Source organism: Drosophila mojavensis, unplaced genomic scaffold (assembly GCF_018153725.1).
Source record: "Drosophila mojavensis isolate 15081-1352.22 unplaced genomic scaffold, ASM1815372v1 contig_16, whole genome shotgun sequence".
NCBI lineage: Eukaryota > Metazoa > Arthropoda > Insecta > Diptera > Drosophilidae > Drosophila > Drosophila mojavensis.
The window spans coordinates 4,731,269-4,748,139 of record NW_025318693.1 but is presented as its reverse complement, the minus strand read 5'-3'; the positions used below and the strand labels follow the sequence as shown (position 1 = coordinate 4,748,139).

Genomic DNA, 16,871 nt, shown 5'->3' with positions numbered 1-16,871 from the left:
AGCAGTTGTTGTTGCCTTGTTTCAGGTTATCAGCATTCCAAAGGCACGTGGCCCACTTGTGAAGGACAGTCAACTGATCAAAGATGGCGGCTAGCGCTGGTGCCAGCAGCTGGTCGGGCAGCAGCGGGGGCAGCACATCCTCCCAAGGACGCCAGCTGGCGACCGCCCAGCCCGCCCAGGAAGAGCGTTTAGTGGTAAGTTAATCAAACATCAGGCACCCGAGGTAAATGAACCTTCACGCACTCGCATTGTCCAGGTGGCGGTGCGCGTACGTCCCAGCCTGGAGGCCACGGAGCGCTGCATCGAGGTCATCTCCAGCGGCTCTCTGCTCTATGACGACGGCGGCAAGAGCCGGCCACGCAAATACTCATACGACCACGTTTTCAAGGAGAACGACACACAGGAGCAGGTCTACAAAACCACCACAGCACCACTGGTCAAGGACGTCCTGAATGGCTATAATGCGGCCGTGTTTGCCTATGGCGCCACGGGCTCCGGCAAAACACACACAATGCTCGGTCCTGTGCCCCGGAAGAAGCCCTCCACGGCGGATCGGGGGCCAACCGCAGTCGTTGGCTACGAGGCGGACGTTAGCAGTCAGGACATTGGCCTAATGGTGCGCGCCATTGAGGATATTTTTGGTCACATCGAGACGGCTGGGCCGGAGAGTTCCACCAAGGTATCCATATCGTATCTGGAAATCTACAACGAGCTCATACGGGACTTGCTCAATCCTGGCGGGCCGCTGGAACTAAGGGAAGATCACAGGGGTCAGCGCATCACAGTGGCTGGCCTTTCCGAAATAACTACGTCTAGCCGCAAGGAGGTCGTCAGCCTGCTCATCAAGGGCAACAAGTCGAGAACAATGGAGCCAACTGCGGCCAATCAGACCTCGTCGCGCAGCCACGCCCTCCTAAGTATTACGGTGCAGACGCGCACGTCCCTGGGCACCAAGCAGGGCAGGCTCTTCCTCACTGATCTGGCCGGCTCGGAGCGGGCCAAGAAGACTAAGAATCGAGGCAAGCGCTTGCAGGAGGGCGCCCACATCAATCGCAGTCTACTGGCCCTGGGCAACTGCATCAATGCACTGTCTGGCGGTGCTCGCTACGTGAACTACCGCGACTCAAAGCTCACCCGTCTGCTCAAAGAGGCGCTCAGTGGTCGCTGCAAGACGGTTATGATAGCCCATGTGGCGCCTGAGAGCAAGCATCGGGATGAGACCAAGAACACGCTGGTGTACGCGGACCGCGCAAATAGCATCACCACCAAGCTGCAGAGCTCCGTCTACATCGATGAGTTCAAGAATTTCCCCACCAAACACTATCAGAGCCTCGTCTCGGAGCTGCGAGACGAGGTCACCCGCCTGCGCACCAAAATGCTAACGGATCGCCCGCGCAGCGGTGCTGCCGCCGCTGCCGCTTCAATCGCAGCGCAGCAGCCGCCCAGCGAGGAGCACAACGAGCAGCGCAAGGCGGAGCTGCGGTATCTGCGCGAACAGATTGTGCTGACCTTCAAGCAGCAGATGAAGCTGCGTCGCAAACTGCTCGAGGCCGAGAGCCATCTGCTGGGCCTGGAGCTGGATGCCGAGCGACAGCACATGATCATATCACATTGGCAGGGACGCATCGGCAAACTGTACGACGCGCCTGGAGAAGATGGTGAGCATTGAGTTAAGGGAATATTATACTCTAGATATAATGGGAATATAATAACTAAAAGTTTGATAGGATATCTCTAGATCTTATCTCTTGATATAATGGGAATATAATAACTGAAAATTTGATAGTATATCTCAATTATACTCTATATTATATAGCTGATTTTGAATTATGGATTCATTGTTCTCTTACCTCAATTTCATTATTCTCTTACACAGACATTGAGTCAGAGGGTTCCGTGGCTTTGAAGAATGCGTGGGGTGAATTGGCGGCTATTGAGAAGGAGACGCGACGGTATAAGGAAATTCGTGAGCACACAGAACACGAGTTGGAGCAATGTCGCCAGAAGGGCGTCAAACTAGAGGATGTAAGTGCGAGGACTGATACTATAACTAAAACTACTTCTAAGAACTTCTTTAATCGAGAAACTATAAGCAATTTCATACTTTAATCATTGATTCTCAGGAGCTTCCGGAGCGCATTTCAAGCGATGAGGAGCGCGAGCTGCTCGCCCTGCTCTGCCGTGTGCATGAACTGGAGGCGGACAAGGTCTCCTTGCAAGCGGAGCGGCTGGCGCGCCAGGCGGAGCTGCGGCGTCGGGATCTGCAGCTGCTGCGCGCCGAACGGCAGAGGCGACTGTGCGAGGACATCATTAGCTCGCAGCGCCGACTCATCGAGGAGGGCAACGTGGAGCTGCCGGATGAGCTGCGCGAACTCTACGGTCTCTACCAGCAGGAGATACACGCGGGAGTTGTCACGCCCAGCACGAGCAGCTACGACAAGAAGCTGCCGCCCATATACACAGCTGGGTAGGTTAGCACTCATTTCTATCTCTGTCTCTGTCTCTCTCTCTCTCTCTCTCTCAGTTTCTTTATGTGCAATATTCATGTATATCTTATTTGCTTGCAGCTCCGATTCCCCGGGCTCTAGTTCTAGCTCCGAATGGTCACCCGCCTCGCCTTTGCCGGCCATTGAAGGTCAGGCCGAGCACATTATCGTGGCGGATGGTCCCGATCGTCTGATGGGTCCGCCAGTGAATTCCCGTCTGCCCCGTCTGACCACTGCTGCGCCCGGGGTCGGCATGCGTCGCCCCTCGCTGCGTCTGGGCAAACAGACGCAGCCTTAGAGGCAACTGCGCCGGCTCTGTCCGAACTGCTCAGGTCTAGCTGTAAAGGTTTAGCTATTGATGGAACGAGCATTACTACTATTTAGAGAAACTAGAAAACTTAGCAATATGCTTAATATACGAATTAACTTTAGCAATTATTCTTAATTATGTTTGCTTAAGGTCGCAGTAAATATCTTAAATAAATGCCTTATCTGATAGAACTGCATAATTTTCAATGTTTGTATAACTTATTTCCGTAAAAAAACGATATCTAAAACCACAGTACAGGCTCTAATGTGGAGTCAATCCAAATAAATTTTTAAGAGAATTCAATGTAAATACATTTAGCTGACATCTAGGCTGCCGTATCGAGCAAGTTTGATAGTGAAGTTTTCCGTTACATTGAGAAACATATTTTCGAAACAGTCTGGCAGCACAGACTTTAGACGCGAAGTGGGCTGCGGTTCATGGGCCCTAACTTCACTGTCACTTGGGCAACTACATAAAATTAAATACAATATACAGAAGTGCTTATAAGTTTATAGGTGAGTTAACTATTTATTCTACATTCATAGTAAATTCAATATAGAAATGTTGATCAACTTCACAGTAGTAGTAATATTTATTATTGATTTTAAAAAAAATATTTTTAAAAAATAATTTTTAAGCTTTACCAAAAGTTAATTTCAAAATATATGTATATTTTTTTTTAGTAAACTACATATCAATTATATACTAGAATTTAAACAGCTGATTGATTCTCATGTTAAATAAAGTGTCTAGATTTATTCAATTATCGCACTTGTAGAAATTTACTATGACTTTTATATTGATGATTATTATCGTGGTTTGAATGACATATTTGTTTGGCAATTCAATGTCCGCTCGGCTGATAGCGCTCATTATAAGCCACACATTTGTTGTATTTGTAAATGAAAAGAGCAGCCCTTCCGCACACTTGACAAACTGAATAGAATTTTCGTCTCCAAGCAACCACTAAGGTCACTGCCGGCCCAAAATATAAGTTTCTTGTTTTTCGGAACTGGGTCACCAGCAACAAACATAAACAAACGCTGAGCATAAGTCAGAGTGGGACCGCAAGACTGAGAGGAGGCAGGGGGCGCAACAGACTGCGTGCAAGCGAGACGGTGCGTCGCTGAGAGAGCGCACTGTGAGAGCGAGTTGAGCATGCGAGCATGCGTTGCCACGGTAAATTATCTATCAGCATGCACAAAAGTATCTGGCAGTTTGATTTTCATTATTAGATACACAGCTGTATGGACAGTGCGTGGCTCTTGTTCCCCCTTGGTATTCGTGTTTTGTGATTCGAACAGTGAGCAGGTTGCTGTCGCACAAGGAACTGCCACTGCAAATGAAGTACATAAATTAATTGAAAGATAATAATAATAATAATTCAAGAGAAATATTCTAAAACTTCAACTGGAAAAGAGCGCTGGAAAACCCGAGTAGAGTGGCTGACAAACGACAGACGACAGACCTATTCGAATAGGCATTTATAAAGGCGCAATTTGACGCTGATAACAATTATTTCTCGCTTGCTCTACACGAAAGCCTAAATTGTCTGGATGGGAAACAACTTAACTACGAGTGGATTGGTACGGATAAACCGGGGCAGAATTGTGTTCTTCGAAAGGCCCGTCGAGGCGCAGGTGAGTGAAAATTGTGTAGGCGCCGCGCTGTCAACCCACCACTGACACCGCTGAAAAAGTATCCCAATTGCATCTTCGTGGGTGTTGTGTGGGTGTCGTGTGGGTCTAACTGCAATCGAAGCGTACATGCATTCATGTATCTATACATAAACCATATATATGGAGGTTCGACTGGGAAGAAAACGCAGCTCTGCCCGGGCTAGCGCTGCAATGCATAGCAACAGCTAACGGCTGCACTTCGGACAACCCGGACAGTCTGGACAGTCCGACAAGTCCGTGCAGCCCACCTGCACAGAGGCTAGTAGGCGCTTTAACCCTTGGTATTAGTTGTCAAACACCCCTGTTACTGAAAACTTCAAGTATATATAAATGCTGAGAAGTTTGAGTAGGCAACCGATATATACTCAATATTTTCATGATAATCAATAAGAAGCAAATGTCAACATCAAAGCAAAATTGTCGCAAAAAAAAAAAAAGAAAGCAGAAAGCAAATAATATTAAAGAGTTCATAATATTAAAAACTAATGATTTATGAAACTTAATTTTATATATATATATATATATATATATATATATATATATATATATATAAATAAAAATAATAAAAGAGAAAAGGCAAAGTCAATTAAAATAATAAATAAAAAATTATTATTAACATCCATATCATAGATAAAGTAAATTGCACTACCTAGTAAAAAAAAAAAAAATAATAAAAAAATAAATAAATAACTAAATAGATAAATAAAAATATATAAATAATAAAAAACCTACTACACCCTCAACTCCACAAAAGTAGTTTGACTCAAAGCCATTCGTCGCGCTTGAATTAACTTAACTATTGTGATATTCGCAGCTTTATTTGACTGACTGTTATTTTATAAAATATAATAATATAATTATAGTCTAGAAATATCAGCTTTTCGAAATCGAACCGCGTTGATTATCAAACACCAATCTAATCTATCCTGTTTAATTGAACTTTTAATATTTCTCACCTAAAATCTTTATAGGAGAACAAGGTTGACCCAGATATGGAGGCCACCGGGACTAGCAGCTCGCTGATGCCCTTTAACGAGGATGGGAAACGTCTGCCGCTGCACATAGAGCAACTGCCCAATGATCTATGGATCGAGATTATGACTTATTTGTCATTCAGAGACTTGCAGCAGCTGCGTTTGGTATCTTGGCGCTGTCGCGAATTGGTCAATCGACGGTATTTCACATCCAAGGGCAAGGTGATTGTTACCAAAGAGAATCTGAATGCAATGAAGGCGCACATCGAGCGTGGAGTTTCGTATTTGCGCTTTGACGATGTTGAGTTGCGTGATCTGACGCAGAGTCCCGAGCTGTCGCAGTTCTTGAAGATGGTGGGGCCGGAGGTGAAGCACATGGAGGTCCGGCATGCGCCAGTCTTTCGTAACATGGATGGCAAGCTGCCCAATTTGAAGATCTTGAAAATAGTTACCACCAGCTTCCTGGATGATGTCAACATGACCATCGATGGCATCAATATGAAGCAATTCATGCATCTGACCGGCTTCGAGTGCGATGGCGTCAGTTTGGACGCACCTCTGAAGCTATTGATGCTGTTGCAGCTGCGCCGCGTGGAGAATAAGGTGCGATTGCGTCATCTGCAATTCGAGTATCGTCGTAACAATGAGACTGCACTGCTGCAGGTGCTCTACGATCATGCGCCGACCTTGGAGTGCGTCGACCTCTTCTTCAGCTGCTCGCCGGGCATCGAAACTCTGCGCTGGTGTGCGGCCTTCAAGCGGATGCACAATCTGCGCACTCTCAAGCTCTCTGGCAATTGTCATCTCGTGCTCCTCGATGATATTCTGGACGCGATTCCCGAAACGAGCAAGCTAGAGCACCTCGATCTCACTGGCATGCTGTCGCTAACAAATGAAATGCTGCTCTGCATAGCGGACAAGTGGCACAAGACTCTGCGCTCACTCGATCTCATGTTCTGCGTGCAGCTGGACGTACGCTGTGTGTCGGCCCTGCGTAAGATGAACGGCTGCCTAGAGTCCTTGACCATGGCCTACTGCCGCGCACTGACCGGCAGGGGCCTCGTCGAGGGTCTGACCACGCAGATAAACTATACGCTGCAGGAGCTCTTCCTGGAGGATGTGTGCTTTATCGATGAGGCGTCAATGTGCACAATGCTGGAGCGTCTGCCCAACCTGCGCAAGCTCAGCCTGGACAACTGCCGCCAGGCAACCACCGATCGCACCCTATCCACCATCTTCCGCCACCAGACACTGCTGCGCCTGCTAAGGATCGACCACTGCATCAAGGTAACCGACATGGGCTTCATAGGATTTGGCAATCAGCCGGCGCCCATCAGTCGCTTGCGCGGCTTGCACGAGCTCAATGTTCGAGGCTGTCGCAATCTGACAGATCGTCTGCTTAAGCGAGCGCTACATCTGCCGGAGCTGCTGGACCTCACGCTGGACTACTGCAATCGCTTGGAGGCCAATGGCATAGCGGCGCTCAGTGTCAACTGTCCATCCCTGGAAAAGCTGTCCGTGGCTAGCTGCTCGCTGATCAATGACGATGCGGTGGGCTACATCGTTGTCAATTTGAAACGCCTGCGCAGTCTCACCATCAGCAACTGCTCGATTCTCACACTGCAGGCCTTCAAATATATTGCCAAACATGGCCGGAACCTGAGGGAATTGATTGCTTGCAGCATTGATGGACTCGACCAAGATGCAGCACAGAAGATTCTGTCGCGACAGCTGCCAGAACTGAAGCATGTGACGCTATAGCAGGAGAGGCTGGTTCACTGACTAGACGAAAATAATCCCCACGCCGGCTGGGGAACCGATGACGAGGACGAGCCGGAAATCATCGAGATTGTTATCTGAGCCAGACCTAGGCAATACGATCGAATCTACTTCTATTCATTGTCTAATCTGACTTTAGTGATTATTTTCTATATTATAATAATTACTTCCTATATTCTAATCTAATTTATTCAAATTGTTCTATGCATGTTTCCTTTTCTCATGTTTCATGTTTTTGTCTATTACATAGTAATATATATTTAAGTTTTACACAAAACATTAAAATGTGCTTCACAATGTCGTAAACTTTAGGTGAAATCATATACGTATATACAAATTCATACACTTAGAGGAAATGTTGTAATTCGCTCAACAGTTAGTTGAGATAATATTATATATACATATACAATAACTCTTGTAACTGCTATCTATGGTTCTCAACTCAACAATAGTTCAAGCCAAAAAGTCATGCTACTAACATACCTCTAAATAAATGAATCTAAACATTTCAAAAAGTCAAAATTCTTCAAGAACTATCAAATACACTGAAGCTATCTAAAACTTTTGTTATGTGATATAGCAAAGTATAATGATGATCCCAAGCAGAATTGGGAAAACTAGTCAAGTCTAGACTTACCAACTTATCGAGCTTCACTACAAGACACTTTTATTGTGAGTCATATATTATGAACAGATATACATATATACTATATATAAATATATATGTCTAAAATATATTCAAAGTGTCAAAATTATTGAGCAACATAACGATCATAAGATCAATACGATATATCGATGTATTTACTCTATATGTACAAAAATGCCGCCCATTGCGAACTTGCACCATAATCGAAAATACTTATATACATATATATCTATATAGATATACAGATATTTATCCGAATTTACATTATACAATGCCAAATACAGAATGAGGCTTTCAATACTAATTACTTGAACTTGAACTTGTGTAAAATTAGATCGACTTAAAAGATCAACGAGATATATAAAAGCCAGAGCTAAGCATTTTGTAGCTCATAACTAATATTGATTAGATTTCTTATATGGGTCGATAGCATTTATTAACAACATTTCCCTTTCCCATTAAATATACTGAGCAAGTGTATCAGATGAGCACCTGTTGCATAAAAGTACATCAATCGAGCTCGGTTAAAGCCAAACAAAGCAAAAGATTTCCCGGAAATAGCGCTCTGATTATTTAAATCCGTTGAATTTTACACAAGTTTCGGGAATATTTACGAATAGAAATAAAAACTTAAATACTTAAGGGTATTCATAGATGAAGGAAAACTAATTTTCTCAACTATCCTAGTTTAGTGATTACAATTAATTTATAATGATATTGAAAAATCATGAAAAGGTTGTTTACTGACAGCTAAAAAATCTGTGGTTTGAAAAGAAAAGAATGAAATTGATTTAAGATTGTATTGTTTTAAGATTATTTTTTTTCTTTTTTAACAGTTCCATATCATACTTAAGTGTATGATAAAACATGTGGAAGTAGAATGAAAACATTTTAAGAATACATATTTAGTAGTTTGATAGTATTTACAAAAATATTATATACATAAATATATATACTACAACTATATAATTATTGCCATGCGCAACTGAGTAGATATTTCATATGTGTTGTTAATTGCATATATTATACGATTGGTTCTTGCCAAGTATTTAATACTAACCGCATATAAACTTTTGTGTCATAACCCATGCATTGGTAAATGTCTATTGAATAGGTAACGAAGAACGAAGTTCCGGGCTCCGATCCCGGTGAAGGCTGGTTGAATACGTGTCCAGTGATTTAATGATATATTTACTGACTTCATTTGATCAAGTCTTTGTCGTTTGACATAGGGAATATATAAGTGTATTCACATTTCTCTATAATTATAATAATTTGTCTTAAGTCTTACCGAACGATTTATCACATAACATAATAAAATTGATGTTGCATCTCAATCTATTTGTCTAACTATATCAAATTGTTTGATTTCTTTTTCCTGTTACGTTTTTTGTGTTAGGTGAAAACGGAGCTGACAATTGGGAAATTGTAGTTATACTATAAGTCAACTGGAATACTTAAATCTCTGCAAGTTAACGAAACACGAGACTGGAAAGTGCCTGAGATAAAATGAATTGGACTCTAGACTTCGACTTAGAACAAAGGCTGTGGTTTAAGCATTCAATATTATTCAGATCATTATACACCGTTAATAAGAGTATAAATTAAATGTATGCAAGCAATCTTAATATGATAAATCAAATACACACGAGCTCTAAACAACACAGGCCAACAAAGCTCAGTAGCGAGGATTTTTGTTTTATAAATTTGAAACTAGGATTGTTTATAGATTAATTGGCCAAAAATTAAATACCGAAACTGAAAAGTAACTCTTGCTCCTACCACATCTCTTTGTACTCTGGTTCCCGATTCGTAAATACTGCTGGTTAGTGTAACTTTCGCTCTCTAAAATCTGTTGAACACTTTGTATATGTACATGAAATTATTGTAGTTAAGTTGCCGTATATAAGTAAACAGAGAAGCCAGATTGCAGTTAGAGATTTTAAAGCCAGCAATTGCTAAAGCTCACACAGACTCACCCCCACACACGCGCTCACACACATGTAGCTCATGACAGCCACCATTTTCATGTAGCTGTGTGTGTGGCTGTTGCTTTTCTATGTATGTGCGCAACTATTTCGAAAACAACGCACGCACTTTGACACCGCCGGGTGGGGGAGGGAGGTGGCTGGGGAAGTGGGTGTTCAGTTAGTTAAGGTGGCGCTAAACGAAATAATATAAATGAATGGGATATATGTCTATATATGTGTGTGTATCTAATATATATGATGCGGCCAACGAAAATGTCACTCGTCAGCTACGTGGAACGGAGAACAGATCTGGCACTGACAAAACGCATGGAATGAAACTTTTTGCCAGCCGTCATCGTGGGGTTTCTTATTGATGCTCTTGTTTATGTTGGCATCGGAGTGTGGGTGGGTAGCTGGCGATGTTTTTTTTTTTTTTTTTGCGACCATGAGAAATTGTGGCCAAAACACAAACAAAGCCAGGCACAGACCGAAGCACTTACAAATATGCACATGTCAACTGGCAGTGGCAGCGGCAGAGGCAACGACAGCAGCAGAAGCAGCAGCAGCGACAGCGACGCGTCGTCGTGGATAGAAATCTGAATGAAATTGTCGCCAGTGCTTATCAGATAAGTTCAGAGCGCGCTAGCGTGCGGTTCGGGTTCGGGTTTTGGTTCGCAACTCGGATACGGGCAACGGGCTTAATGCAGCTGGGCTCAATGCATTCAAGCATTGTCATATAGAGCTGCGAGCTGTAAGCTGAGAGCGGCTAACTGCGAGCTGCTTGGCCAGTTGTAATCAAATGAACGCAGTGTCCAGCGTCCAGTGCTCGGAGCAATCGCTGGGCGGGGGCATTTGGCAACGTAGCTGGATTCGATCGCGACCTCGCTGGGCCGGCTATATACTTTAGTGTCGTCTGTTGTGTGTGTGTTGCGTGTCAGTCAAGAAACGAGTTAAGTTGAGTCGAGTTGAGCGGAGATTGGCTAGCTCAAGTTCTGTGGCGCTGTTACCTTAGTCGTGACATCGAATTATAATAATTAGCATATGGGGATATATTGGCAGTTAAGCGGCTCTCCACATTCCAGCGCAAGTGGAAATTTTGAATGAATATAAACAAAAAAGCGCACAGTTGAAGGAAAATTTCGAGCAAACATGTCGCCGGCAACCGAGCCACCTGCCATCAATCAGAACGTGTCAGCAATTAGCCAACTGTTTGGGGCCCAGCGCGATCCACTGGCCATTGTCATACCCGTGACGGTGGTCTACTGCCTCATCTTCCTGACCGGCGTCGTGGGCAACATCAGCACCTGCATTGTGATCAAGAAGAATCGCTCCATGCACACGGCCACCAACTACTATCTCTTCTCGCTGGCCATATCGGACTTCATGCTGCTGCTCTCGGGTGTGCCGCAGGAGATGTACTTCATTTGGTCCAAATATCCGTATGTATTCGGCGAATTCTTCTGCATCGGCCGTGGCCTGCTGGCCGAAACATCCGCCAATGCCACTGTATTGACCATCACAGCTTTCACCGTGGAGCGCTACATGGCCATTTGCCATCCGTTCCTCGGCCAGGCCATGAGCAAGCTGAGCCGCGCCATCCGCATCATAATTCTCATCTGGCTGCTGGCCGTGCTGACGGCCATACCGCAGGCGGCCCAGTTCGGCATCAACAACTACGGCGGCATCGACAAGTGCGTGGTGGTGCGCGTGATAGTGCAGCACTCGTTCCAGCTGTCCACAATCATCTTCTTTTTCGCACCCATGTCCATCATCTTGGTGCTGTACCTGGGCATTGGCCTGCATCTCTACCGATCGAGTGTCATTGGCGGCGGGGGCGGAGGCAGCGGCGGCGGCGGGGGTTCTTCAGCCGGCTTTGGCTACAGCGGCGTGCGGGTCCAGAAGCAGCAAATGAAGGCGGTGCAAAGTGATACGGTACTCTACCGCTATGCCGGCTCCAGCTCGACTTTGGCGAACAGTGCGGGGCCGCAGCTGAGTTCTGTGCGAGGGCGACTGAATCATTATGGCACGCGCCGAGTGCTGCGGATGCTGGGTGAGTGTGGTTCGGCATTGATGACAGCCAATTATGTAGAATGGCCGCAGGCTGTGAGCCCAATAACCAATTTCTGGCTATATTTGCCTGCACCGAGCGGGGGCAGAGGGCAGAGGGCAGAGGGCACACGATGAGCACGTTTAATCAGCCATTCACTGGCCAATTTATAGCGTCTGTCATTTGACATGCTCGACATTTATGAGTCGCGCGCGTTTATTGGGCCCCGAAAAAAAAAAAAAAACAAACAGAGTATAGATGATATTAGCTGATGACAGTTGTCATAGCGTTTATGAATATAAATACACATACAATTGTTCGGTTTATCTATTCGTTTCGCAGTTGCCGTCGTCATCTGTTTCTTTCTGTGCTGGGCACCATTTCACGCGCAGCGTCTGATTGCCATTTACGCGCCAGCGCGGGGCGCCCAGCTCCATGATCAGCATGAGCTCCTCTACACGGTGATGACATATATTTCGGGTGTGCTCTACTATCTGTCCACTTGCATCAATCCGCTGCTCTACAATCTGATGAGCAACAAGTTCCGCGAGGCCTTCAAAGTGAGTGTCCACTCTTGTGCTCTTTATATGTTATATCTTGTATATATAAATTTGTTTATTCTTGGCTTGATCTGCTGCAGGCTGTGCTGCTGGGCAAGAAGTACTCGAAGGGCTCGTTGAATTCACGCCATCAGCCGGAGTCGCGTCGATTGCGGCGCACAACAACCCTCAACTCGTCGTCGCAGACGCAACGAGATTCCACTGAGTCGAAGCACACGCTAATGCAGGTCTGTAACACTGATCGTATGAGTAATATTACTTAAAATTACGCAATACAACATCAATTGTTTATATGATTTCCTCTCTCCTCATCTCACTCTTCTCTCTCTATCTCTCTCTCTCTTTCTGTTTATTTCTTTTCTCTCTCTCCCTTTCTCCCTCTCTCTCTCTCTTACCCCCTCTCTCGCTCACTCTGTCGCTTTAGATAGCTCTAAATGAACGCCCGCTGCCGGCAAGGTCGCAACTAGCTTCGTAATTTGCAATGCACAATGCACTGCTAATTATAGTGAATTCATTTATCGATATTCATATATCGTTTTTCTGTTTACTTCTAGTGTTAACTTATTGTAATTTATAATTTTTTGCTCCCCCTATGTAAGTCACTTTAGTTTTTATATAAATTCTAAGCTAATTTGTTTACCAACAGCTACCAAAGCGTTTAGTACAAGTTCTAGTTTGTTTCTCATTTAGAGTTTATTTCTTACTTTAAAAATATGTCAGTTGAAAAATGTATTAATATAATTCGCATTTAATATAATTTGAAGGTTCAGACAACGCTGCAAGTATTTTTATTTATTTAAATAAAAAATAAAAGCTAAGTAATTGCAACATGCTGGACTAACTAGTCGTTATTCTTATATATATTATCTGTAGTAAGAAGAAAATAAATTAAAAAAAAATAAATAAATAAATAAATAAAAGAGACTATATAAATGTAATTCATTTCACAAGTGAATCCGATGTATTTTGGCGTATTTCTAAGCATACAAGAATGCACTGTATTATGTACTGTATTATTGTAAAACTATATTATATTAAACATTAGTTTAAAGTTATATAAACAATACTGTAAACGAAGTACTATGCTAATCAGTTTCCACAATATACATATATATATATAGCAATTTATACGCATGTTACATATATGTATGCATAGCTCTATTATTCAGAAAAAAATTGACATATATACATATAAATGAGAAATTATTAAAATATTATTATACAAAAATATATCTTTAAATCAAATTGAAATTGCAAATCTTTTTACATTTTTAAGTCTTATAGCTTAATAAAAGTTTTGCCAAACTTTAGCTGAGCTGTGTCAATAGCTCAAGCTGTCATTTTTTATTGACAAATGAGCTGAGGGCAAAATGAAAATATCGCACTTTTCTTCTACCGGAAAGTAAACAATGTCAATGCTGAAGGAGAGTTTAATTGATGATGATGATGACAAAGCTTTAAGAAGTGCACGCATTGAAGTGTATTTATATTTGGTGTGAATGGAAAAAACACACAATAAAAAAATAAATAAGTAGCAAAGTTAATTATTTTTTGTAGGGTTTCGTTAATTTGCCGATTTTTGTTGGGCTAGAGTTGGAGAAAAAATATTTATTTTCTATTCGTTATATCGCAATGCGCGTAAACAAAATTTGTTATTATCGATTTGGTTTGCAGACAAATGAAAATGAAAATGAAATGAAAATGCGCTCGGTGTTTGCATAAATAAGTAATATGTTAATCAGGTCCCACACACCGTGCACTGCGATTATAATCAGCTCAGGGTCACGGGCTGCAAACGCAGGCGACTGTCAACGTGGCGAATGCGTAATATCGCTCACCCACTCAAAGGTGCATTTCTTATGAAAATGCAATCAAGCAAATGGACTAGCCACATATCATTGTGATTGTCTCCCATCCCGTCATCGACTTCTGCATTCTATTCACTGACGTATTCACAGCCAATTACGTCATGATTTGGCTGCAATTAGAGTTATCCCAGGTGCATAAACATAAATCTATAAGCCAGAGCAAATTGTATTGCTTACGATAGCATGGATGATATATGAATACTCTTATGTATTTTCTTATATTTGCAAAATTCGTATCTTCTATATATTCCGTTACTGAAATCAACAAAACTCTCCTTCATAATTAAGCTAATTGAGCTAAGCTTCATTATTTATTTATTATATATACCAAAAGCACGCTCACAATATAATAAATACTAAATACTTTGTGGAGTATTGAAAAAATATATTTTTGTTTGTTGATAAAATAATAAACATAATTATATGACACATATTGATTTGGCTTTAATTTTTTGTAAATATCTGGTAAGTTACTACAAGAAGTTTTATATATTATAGCATTTTTATTCCAAATATTTTGAGATCCATTATTTACCGAGACTGACTTAGAGTAATTAATAAAGTATTTATCTTTATTTATGGTATTGTGCAAAAATTGTAAATCTTCAATCTGAAGAAGTTTATTTGTACTTTACAGCTTTATATGTATATCTGCAAAAAAATAAAACTTCTTCATTCATAATTAAGCTATTTAGTGTATATCAAAAATGTGCTAAGTAAAACAATTACAGATTTATCAATAATTATGATTCAAATGATAATTTCTTATTTGCAATAACTTTAACTCTCCTTAAAAAAAAAAAAATATATATATATATATATGTTGTTTTTAAAGATAGAACTAAATACAGATTGAATTCGTGTATGTAAATAAGCTGAGAGTCTTGCATATTTACAAATAAAAAAAAATCAGGAAAGTTATCCATGTAAACGCCACAAACTTCAAGCGATAGTTAATATACCCATTAAACACTTTCGTTGACATATCATTCGTGTACGTCACATTGAACTAACAAATACTTTCGAGCCAATAGAAAAAAAGAGCAAATGATCCACACACTCACACACACTTATATCTATGTAGATAGACACACCCACTGATACACGGGCCGCCCGCAAAATGACGTAGAGAGTGTGAAATTTTGTGATTTACGAGCAATTCGGGAAACAAAAAAGCGAAATTCTGGCAAAAAGTTGTCAGCAATAACAGTTAGAAGTACAAAAAGCACCGATTTCATCCCAATCATTTAGTCGGGAAGTCAAAGAAGAAACACACACACACACACACACATACGTGTACGTAAGGGCATTTTCGCGCGCATTCACACAAACATGGTTGTTAGTGCGCAGTAGCGCCAACAGGTGGCGCTGACGCATGCAGCGTGGGAATTTCATGAAAACAACGCGCAAATACCATGAAAATATTTCAGACAACTACGAATTATGTGTAAGCACATACAAGCTCACACATACATACACACACACACACACACACACACACATAACAGGAAAGTTCTTATACTAGTTTCACACATAATTCAATTGCGCGTAACTGAAGTTTGTTGCAACACAATTACACTGAACGCTAAAAGGGACACGAGCATTTTTTAGGGTGAACCAAAATCATAGTAGGCTAAACAAATTTTGAAACTGAACAGGCCATGTAATTGAAATGCTCCTTACCTCCCGTATAACTCGTATAGCTCAGTCTGTTTATAGCACTCGACGTGAACGGCTGAAAAAAAAATTATAAAAAAATAAAAAAAATTATTTAAAAAAAACCTGAGGTAAAAGTTTTAGCAAAAATAGTGACAAATATTTTATTATAATTTTTTTCTTTTTTTTTTTTTCTTTTTGAGGAAAAATTCGTTTTTGGTTTTCAATTTTTTGCTTTTTCTTTTTTTTTTCTGGCCCTGCAAAAGTATGGCTAACGTTATCAAGAAGGTTGTGCCAATGCTGGACCGCATTTTAATACTGCGCGCCGAGGTAAAGACCACTACAGCAGGAGGCATCTTGCTGCCAGAGGACTCTGTGCCCAAGGAGATGCAGGGTGTCGTCGTAGCTGTGGGACCCGGAGCACGTAACCCCGTTGGTGCTGGACACTTGCCGGTGGGCGTCAAGGAGGGCGACCGTGTGCTCTTGCCGAAATATGGCGGCACCAAGGTGGACATGGATGATAAGCGCGAATACGTGCTATTCCGCGAAAGCGACATCTTGGCCAAGCTGGAATAAGCCAAAAAACATACACTGCATCGACTATCGGCCTATTTTACATGAAACAACGCACACTTAGACAGATCGGGGACTTATAACACAGTTTAGATATAATTCACACAGCCCACACTGCGTTCGAAACTAAATGATTGATGAAATGTTGTATTTGGTAGCTAAACACTTGAATAATAATACTACACTTAATAATACAGGAGCACAGGTACATCACAGGCGACTTACACAGCTATTTTAGGATGTGACAATAAACAATTGTTCAGATTGCGTTTTTTCTTTAAAGAGCATTAAAATGAAAGCTTTTCCTTTTGGTCGGGCTCGAG

At 42.0% G+C, this 16,871-nt stretch overlaps 4 protein-coding genes across 5 annotated transcripts; all 4 read left to right on the top strand.

Annotated features, from left to right (window-relative positions):
* LOC6573424 (kinesin-like protein KIF19) lies at positions 1 to 2,987 on the top strand. Its single transcript, XM_001999469.4, has 5 exons — positions 1 to 194; positions 257 to 1,658; positions 1,877 to 2,025; positions 2,124 to 2,467; positions 2,568 to 2,987. Exons 1-5 carry the CDS (start codon positions 84 to 86, stop codon positions 2,782 to 2,784), a joined length of 2,223 nt encoding a protein of 740 aa, XP_001999505.2. The 5' UTR covers positions 1 to 83; the 3' UTR covers positions 2,785 to 2,987.
* A 1,073-nt stretch (positions 2,988 to 4,060) lies between these two features.
* Positions 4,061 to 9,227, top strand: LOC6573425 (dynein regulatory complex subunit 6). Its single transcript, XM_032733578.2, has 2 exons — positions 4,061 to 4,436; positions 5,447 to 9,227. Exons 1-2 carry the CDS (start codon positions 4,353 to 4,355, stop codon positions 7,208 to 7,210), a joined length of 1,848 nt encoding a protein of 615 aa, XP_032589469.1. The 5' UTR covers positions 4,061 to 4,352; the 3' UTR covers positions 7,211 to 9,227.
* Positions 9,228 to 10,057: 830 nt separating this feature from the next.
* On the top strand, positions 10,058 to 13,118 carry LOC6573426 (pyrokinin-1 receptor). Of its 2 annotated transcripts, none has more exons than XM_001999471.4 (4): positions 10,058 to 11,894; positions 12,234 to 12,451; positions 12,532 to 12,678; positions 12,876 to 13,118. In XM_001999471.4, exons 1-4 carry the CDS (start codon positions 10,994 to 10,996, stop codon positions 12,924 to 12,926), a joined length of 1,317 nt encoding a protein of 438 aa, XP_001999507.2. In that variant the 5' UTR covers positions 10,058 to 10,993; the 3' UTR covers positions 12,927 to 13,118. The 2 variants fall into 2 exon arrangements, with proteins under 2 accessions (XP_001999507.2, XP_043863240.1); XM_044007305.1 differs by having other exon boundaries at positions 10,059 to 11,894; positions 13,006 to 13,118.
* Positions 13,119 to 16,009: 2,891 nt separating this feature from the next.
* On the top strand, positions 16,010 to 16,841 carry LOC6573427 (10 kDa heat shock protein, mitochondrial). The gene is made up of 2 exons (XM_001999472.4): positions 16,010 to 16,106; positions 16,242 to 16,841. Exon 2 carries the CDS (start codon positions 16,243 to 16,245, stop codon positions 16,549 to 16,551), a length of 309 nt encoding a protein of 102 aa, XP_001999508.1. The 5' UTR covers positions 16,010 to 16,106; position 16,242; the 3' UTR covers positions 16,552 to 16,841.
* The last annotated feature ends 30 nt before the right edge of the window (positions 16,842 to 16,871 follow it).

Coding starts and splice junctions, on each gene's coding strand:
- LOC6573424 (XM_001999469.4), top strand. CDS start 84: ATGGCGGCTAGCGCTGGTGCCAGCAGCTGGTCGGGCAGCAGCGGGGGC. Junction 195..256: donor CCCAGGAAGAGCGTTTAGTG/GTAAGTTAATCA, acceptor CGCATTGTCCAG/GTGGCGGTGCGCGTACGTCC. Junction 1,659..1,876: donor CGACGCGCCTGGAGAAGATG/GTGAGCATTGAG, acceptor TCTCTTACACAG/ACATTGAGTCAGAGGGTTCC.
- LOC6573425 (XM_032733578.2), top strand. CDS start 4,353: ATGGGAAACAACTTAACTACGAGTGGATTGGTACGGATAAACCGGGGC. Junction 4,437..5,446: donor AAAGGCCCGTCGAGGCGCAG/GTGAGTGAAAAT, acceptor AAATCTTTATAG/GAGAACAAGGTTGACCCAGA.
- LOC6573426 (XM_001999471.4), top strand. CDS start 10,994: ATGTCGCCGGCAACCGAGCCACCTGCCATCAATCAGAACGTGTCAGCA. Junction 11,895..12,233: donor CCGAGTGCTGCGGATGCTGG/GTGAGTGTGGTT, acceptor TTCGTTTCGCAG/TTGCCGTCGTCATCTGTTTC. Junction 12,679..12,875: donor CGAAGCACACGCTAATGCAG/GTCTGTAACACT, acceptor CTGTCGCTTTAG/ATAGCTCTAAATGAACGCCC.
- LOC6573427 (XM_001999472.4), top strand. CDS start 16,243: ATGGCTAACGTTATCAAGAAGGTTGTGCCAATGCTGGACCGCATTTTA.